At 44.5% G+C, this 7,309-nt stretch overlaps 1 protein-coding gene across 1 annotated transcript; it reads right to left on the bottom strand.

The window, feature by feature from the left end:
- Positions 1 to 799: 799 nt before the first annotated feature.
- On the bottom strand, positions 800 to 7,309 carry LOC143496619 (E3 ubiquitin-protein ligase TRIM35-like). Its single transcript, XM_076992797.1, has 7 exons — positions 7,266 to 7,309; positions 6,645 to 7,124; positions 6,213 to 6,308; positions 5,872 to 6,102; positions 5,503 to 5,525; positions 5,057 to 5,175; positions 800 to 1,473 (listed from the first exon to the last, which is right to left on the bottom strand). Exons 2-7 carry the CDS (start codon positions 7,047 to 7,049, stop codon positions 929 to 931), a joined length of 1,419 nt encoding a protein of 472 aa, XP_076848912.1. The 5' UTR covers positions 7,050 to 7,124; positions 7,266 to 7,309; the 3' UTR covers positions 800 to 928.

The raw sequence follows: 7,309 nt of genomic DNA on the forward strand, positions 1-7,309 counted from the left end.
TGTCTTATCAGTCACTCTCTTGCCATTTATCATTTCTGCCGGGTACCCAAAATGCTGCCAAACAAACGAGCCTGCCGCCATACCTGGTACCACAAACTGAAAGCATAAAATGGCGCAAGTGACGTCAGGTTTCATTCCATATATTCAGACTTTCATTCCATATATTCAGGTTTTCATTCCATATATTCAGACTTTCGTTCCATATATTCAGACTTTCGTTCCATATTCTCAGGTTTCATTCCATATATTCAGACTTTCATTCCATATATTCAGACTTTCGTTCCATATTCTCAGGTTTCATTCCATATATTCAGACTTTCATTCCATATATTCAGACTTCATTCCATATATTCAGACTTTCATTCCATATATTCAGACTTTCATTCCATATATTCAGACTTTCATTCCATATATTCAGGTTTTCATTCCATATATTCAGACTTTCATTCCATATATTCAGACTTTCATTCCATATATTCAGACTTCATTCCATATATTCAGACTTCATTCCATATATTCAGACTTCATTCCATATATTCAGACTTTCGTTCCATATTCTCAGGTTTCGTTCCATATATTCAGACTTTCATTCCATATATTCAGACTTTCATTCCATATATTCAGACTTTCATTCCATATATTCAGGTTTTCATTCCATATATTCAGACTTTCATTCCATATATTCAGACTTTCATTCCATATATTCAGACTTCATTCCATATATTCAGACTTCATTCCATATATTCAGACTTCATTCCATATATTCAGACTTAGCAGTCATTCTATATATATAGTTTTTTCCTGAACGGCTTGCCATAATATATATATATATATATATATATATATATATATATATATATATATATATATATATATATAATTATTCTACATGTTCATTCTTATATATAAAGATTAATTCAAGGCAACGTTAACTTTGCTGTTCCACTGTTACTGATTTTTTTGCTGGTAAAATCCTCATAGGAGAGGATCGGTTATTACAGAATAATGGGAAAACGGTGTCAGTAAAAGTGTCTGTTATAGTGCGCAGGTGTGAACTGGTTAGAAGATCAGTGAATGCCACTTTCCCCCTGTCCCAGTCCAGCTGAACTCTGACCCTCTGCACTTTCTCTGTAGGTGTGAGGAGGTGATCTATCTGTCCTGGGCAGTCTGTACAGTATTGACCAATGATTTTATTGTAGCCCAGACGACACACTGAACCCCAAACCCCTCTTCCCTTTCTACATTCAAACTCTCTAATTACACCCAGTTCCCAGGCATCACTGTCTCCAACATCAACATCCCAGCAGTGTGTCCCTGAGTTAAAGCCCTCAGAGCCCAGGACACACTCCCACTCATTAAATCTCTCTGGATTATCAGGAAGCACTGAGTCCTGTGGTCTGTATTCTACAGTAGTGAGATCATCAGACAGGTGGAGTTCTGGTTGTGCAGTGTTGGGGTCCAGAGTAACAGGGTCTGAGGAGAGAGAACAGAATGAATCATCATGTTCGTGTGTTTATGTGATGAGGTCACATCTACAGACTGCAGGCCCTTTACTCTGAGTGAAATGCTGCAGTAGGTTGATAAGAGGGAAGTGATGATGTTGTTGTGTGTTCACCACACACCCCTGCAGTACTTGTGTGCTTGTTGTTTTGACACTTGAAATTGTGTCTATTTTATTCATTAATATATTTCTATATATCTTGGATTCATTATTTGAGTATCACATGTGACACTTAACTAGTGCAGAACTAAGTGGCGACGGGGCGGGAAGCTCATGTTGGTTTTGGGGGAGAAGCGAGTTGTTGAGAATACTGGTAGCAACACAGTTTTATTACCTTGTTTAGCGTCATATATTTGTTGTTGCATCATATATTTGAATGACCTAACCATGGTTTGAAAGTTTTGTTTTAAGTTTATTTCATCGCATGTACAGCCTGGAATAAACAACCATTTTGTTTTCTTCATCACGGAGCTTTGGGGAAGTTTCCTTTACATTTACATTTATGGCATTTGGCAGACGGCCTTATCCAGAGCAACTTACATTTTTATCTCATTTTTTTATACAAGTGAGCAGTTGAGGGTTAAGGGCATCGCTCAGGGGCACCTCAGTCATGGCCTCAGGTCTGGGGATCGAACCCACGACCCTCCGGTCACAAGACCAGTTCCCTAACCACCAGGCCATGACTGCCCCTTTATGTATCAGAATAACGCAGACACGAGTAAAGAAAGTTGCTTCAGTCACAACTTGAGGGGGTGGGACCACAACTCAAAGGACAACACTGGGACAGATACAAAGATGGAGACAGGGACACAGACAGAGACAAATAAGGTGACAGGGACACAGACAAGAACAGACAGACTCACATATGATGACAAGGACACAGACAGACACAAAGATATGGGAGAGTGGGTGGTGTGTAGAGGTGGAGAGTGGGTGGTGTGTAGAGGTGGAGAGTGGGTGGTGTGTAGAGGTGGAGAGTGGGTGGTGTATAGAGGTGGAGAGTGGGTGGTATGTAAAGGTGGAGAGTTGGTGGTGTGTAGAGGTGGAGAGTGGGTGGTGTGTAGATGGGGAGAGTGGTGGTGTGTAGAGGTGGAGAGTGGGTGGTGTGTAGAGGGGAGAGTGGGTGGTGTGTAGAGGTGGAGAGTGGGTGGTGTGTAGAGGTGGAGAGTGGGTGGTGTATAGAGGTGGAGAGTGGGTGGTATGTAAAGGTGGAGAGTTGGTGGTGTGTAGAGGTGGAGAGTGGGTGGTGTGTAGATGGGGAGAGTGGTGGTGTGTAGAGGGGAGAGTGGGTGGTGTGTAGAGGTGGAGAGTGGGTGGTGTGTAGAGGTGGAGAGTGGGTGGTGTATAGAGGTGGAGAGTGGGTGGTGTATAGAGGTGGAGAGTGGGTGGTATGTAGAGGTGGAGAGTGGGTGGTGTGTAGAGGTGGAGAGTGGGTGGTGTGTAGATGGGGAGAGTGGTGGTGTGTAGAGGTGGAGAGTGGGTGGTGTGTAGAGGTGGAGAGTGGGTGGTGTATAGAGGTGGAGAGTGGGTGGTATGTAGAGGTGGAGAGTGGGTGGTATGTAGAGGGGAGAGTGGGTGGTGTGTAGAGGTGGAGAGTGGGTGGTGTGTAGAGGTGGAGAGTGGGTGGTGTGTAGAGGTGGAGAGTCGGTGGTATGTAGAGGTGGAGAGTGGGTGGTGTGTAGAGGTGGAGAGTGGGTGGTGTGTGGAGGTGGAGAGTGGGTGGTGTGTAGAGGGGGAGAGTGGGTGGTGTGTACAGGGGGAGAGTGGGTGGTGCGTAGAGGTGGAGAGTGCGTGGTGTGTAGAAGTGGAGAGTGGGTGGTGTATAGAGGTGGAGAGTGGGTGGTGTATAGAGGTGGAGAGTGGGTGGTATGTAAAGGTGGAGAATGGGTGGTGTGTAGAGGTGGAGAGTGGGTGGTGTGTAGAGGGGAGAGTGGGTGGTGTGTAGAGGTGGAGAGTGGGTGATGTGTAGAGGTGGAGAGTGGTGGTGTGTAGAGGTGGAGAGTGGGTGGTGTAGAGGTGGAGAGTGGGTGGTGTGTAGAGGGGAGAGTGGGTGGTGTGTAGAGGTGGAGAGTGGGTGATGTGTAGAGGTGGAGAGTGGTGGTGTGTAGAGGTGGAGAGTGGTGGTGTGTAGAGGTGGAGAGTGGGTGGTGTGTAGAGGTGGAGAGTGGGTGGTGTGTAGAGGTGGAGAGTGGATGGTGTAGAGGTGGAGAGTGGGTGGTGTGTAGAGGTGGAGAGTGGGTGGTGTGTAGAGGTGGAGAGTGGGTGGTGTGTAGATGGGGAGAGTGGGTGGTGTGTAGATGGGGAGAGTGGTGGTGTGTAGAGGTGGAGAGTGGGTGGTGTGTAGAGGTGGAGAGTGGGTGGTGTATAGAGGTGGAGAGTGGGTGGTATGTAAAGGTGGAGAGTTGGTGGTGTGTAGAGGTGGAGAGTGGGTGGTGTGTAGATGGGGAGAGTGGTGGTGTGTAGAGGTGGAGAGTGGGTGGTGTGTAGAGGTGGAGAGTGGGTGGTGTATAGAGGTGGAGAGTGGGTGGTATGTAGAGGTGGAGAGTGGGTGGTGTGTAGAGGTGGAGAGTGGGTGGTGTGTAGATGGGGAGAGTGGTGGTGTGTAGAGGTGGAGAGTGGGTGGTGTGTAGAGGTGGAGAGTGGGTGGTGTATAGAGGTGGAGAGTGGGTGGTATGTAGAGGTGGAGAGTGGGTGGTGTGTAGAGGTGGAGAGTGGGTGGTGTGTAGAGGTGGAGAGTGGGTGGTGTGTAGAGGTGGAGAGTGGGTGGTGTGTGGAGGTGGAGAGTGGGTGGTGTGTAGAGGTGGAGAGTGGGTGGTGTAGAGGGGAGAGTGGGTGGTGTGTACAGGGGGAGAGTGGGTGGTGCGTAGAGGTGGAGAGTGCGTGGTGTGTAGAAGTGGAGAGTGGGTGGTGTATAGAGGTGGAGAGTGGGTGGTGTATAGAGGTGGAGAGTGGGTGGTATGTAAAGGTGGAGAATGGGTGGTGTGTAGAGGTGGAGAGTGGGTGGTGTGTAGAGGGGAGAGTGGGTGGTGTGTAGAGGTGGAGAGTGGGTGATGTGTAGAGGTGGAGAGTGGTGGTGTGTAGAGGTGGAGAGTGGGTGGTGTAGAGGTGGAGAGTGGGTGGTGTGTAGAGGGGAGAGTGGGTGGTGTGTAGAGGTGGAGAGTGGGTGATGTGTAGAGGTGGAGAGTGGTGGTGTGTAGAGGTGGAGAGTGGTGGTGTGTAGAGGTGGAGAGTGGGTGGTGTGTAGAGGTGGAGAGTGGGTGGTGTAGAGGTGGAGAGTGGGTGGTGTGTAGAGGTGGAGAGTGGGTGGTGTGTAGAGGTGGAGAGTGGGTGGTGTAGAGGTGGAGAGTGGGTGGTGTAGATCTCCTCATGGACTGACTGTCTCTCCTCAGACCAGCAGTCAACTGGTCGTCCCCCTCACTGTTTATACTAATACAGCCTTTAATACTGGAATAGTTCATGTACCAAACACACAATGTTAATGTTTCTCTCTCTATAGAGTTCTAATTGTGAGGAGAACAGAATTACTCTAATTAATCAAAGAACACCAAAACTCACAGTACTGGAGAATCTTCTGCATTCTCTCCCAGACTCTGAACTTCAGGTTGGAAAGATGTTTTGCTACATTGATCAGAGATCCTGACACCTTCTCATGTTCCTTTGGGGTGTGATGAACTCTGGAATAATATATTATTATATGTTGTATTCAAATTATTTAACATTTAAATTAACATGTGAAAAATATTTCACTGGAAATGTATAAAGCTGTTTTATTATCTTTCATTAAACATATCAGTGTATCTAACCACTTTTTGTATCAATGTATTTTTATTTTCTTAAATCATTTTAAGAAAATTTTCTTAAATTATTTTCTTAAATACCATCTTCATATATCTTGTTTCTGAAATAACAGAGAACACATACTGAAGATCTGAATGTATCAGAATAATTTCACAAACACAATGTGTAACACAATATATCAAACAGAAATAATAACCACTTACTGTTTCAATGTGGACGACACATTCTGAGAAGAAAACAGAGGAACAAACACAAAAAATAAAATTAAATTTTAGTCATTTTGTTTATATGAGGGTCAAACATGCGTCTTCCTTATATGATGATAACATCACACACACACACACACGCGCGTACAAAAATAAATGTCAAAACATTTTACTTGTGCATTTGTGTGTGTGTGTGTGTTTGTGTGTGTGTGTGTGTGTGTGTGTGTGTGTGTGTGTGAGGTAGATGGCTAGTGAGTGATTCTTTTTCTTCTACATTGATGTATTTCACATGTTTTGAGCGTTGTCTAAGTGAGAGAGAGAGAGAGAGGGAGAGAGAAAGAGAGATACAGATTGAGTGATTCTTACTAGTAAGAACGGGATGTTCTCAGCTTCCATCTCCTTCTCTGTGTTTCTGATTTGATCTGAAAGAGATGCTATTTCTCCACTCATCTCCTCAATCTTCCTCCTCATCATGAGACTCTTCTGCTCCTCTTCCTCCTTCAGTGCAGCTATTCTTGCTGCTTCTTCATCTCTTAGAAACTGGTGGATCTTCTCAAACTCCTCCTTTATCTGCCTCTCTGTGTGCTGGGCCTGATCCTGGAATGGGAGATGATGAGGAAATATAAACTGTCCAAATGTGTGTGTTTCATTATGGTGTACGTGGACAGTGATCACAGCACCATTCAGAACTCAGAGTGACCTTTCACCTTAATGTGGGCTGCTGTTTTCTCACAGACTTGTTTATGTTCCTCTAAGACCTTCAGATGCTGCTGTAGAGACTCCAGTGAGGTCTTGAGTTTGTTCTGTAAAATACGGGTTTAGTAGAGGACAGTGTGAGTCTTACAGGACTCATCACTGTATCTGTATAGATGTGCTGGAGATTACAGAGATTATAACGACTGAACACAATGGCGTGATTACTATGATTCCTTATCATCCTTTTACTATCAAATGGAGGTGTTTGATATATTGTAGCTGGTTGTATATCAATGTTTTAATTATATTATTTTTCAATGTGAATGAAGGTCTTATTTAGTTGTCGGAAATCTCATCATCTGAGAAATTTAATCTAGAATTTCAAGATGTGAACATGGGAAAAACATTTAAAAACAATTAAATAAGTAGTGTTTATTTCATACCTTAAAGTCACACACAGCTTCATCTACTGGACAGCAGTCGTGGTTTTTGTGTTTCTTTGAAATTTGACACACCACACACACAGGCTGTTGGTCCTCCAGACAGAAGACTTTGAGTTTCTCATTGTGCAGACTGCAGAGAACCTCACACCCTGCTGAAGATCTCTGACTCCTGCTCGCTAGAAAAGACTCACACAAGTTCTTTAGTGCAAGATTACAGGGAGGATCGTCTCTTGAAGATCTTCTCCTACAAACTGGACATTCTTGAGATCCCTTGGTTTCCCAGAACTGCTGCAGACAGGTTTTACACACACTGTGGCTACATGACAGTATAACAGGATCCCTGAAGATGTCACAGCACACAGGACATGAAAACTCTTCTTCTGACAGAGGGTTTGTAGCAGCCATTTCCTCCAACAGCTGCTGTGCTGTTTCTCTGTAATGTCTCCTTCTGTACAAACTTCACTTTCACTTTTAAATCTTCTGTAATAAACACAGTAGCACAGGAGAGAATCAGTCACTGTAGTCCTTTATCCAGCTGAGGGAGTTTAGACTCCTTTCAGAAATAAGGCAGAAAGAATTAAATACCAGAGTTAAGATGTTCTCATTATATTTATAACTCACCTTAACACAGAATTAATAAAGACTAGTGTGTCACTCAGGTTTAC

Source organism: Brachyhypopomus gauderio, unplaced genomic scaffold (genome assembly GCF_052324685.1).
Source record: "Brachyhypopomus gauderio isolate BG-103 unplaced genomic scaffold, BGAUD_0.2 sc97, whole genome shotgun sequence".
In the NCBI taxonomy this organism is placed as follows: Eukaryota; Metazoa; Chordata; class Actinopteri; order Gymnotiformes; family Hypopomidae; genus Brachyhypopomus; species Brachyhypopomus gauderio.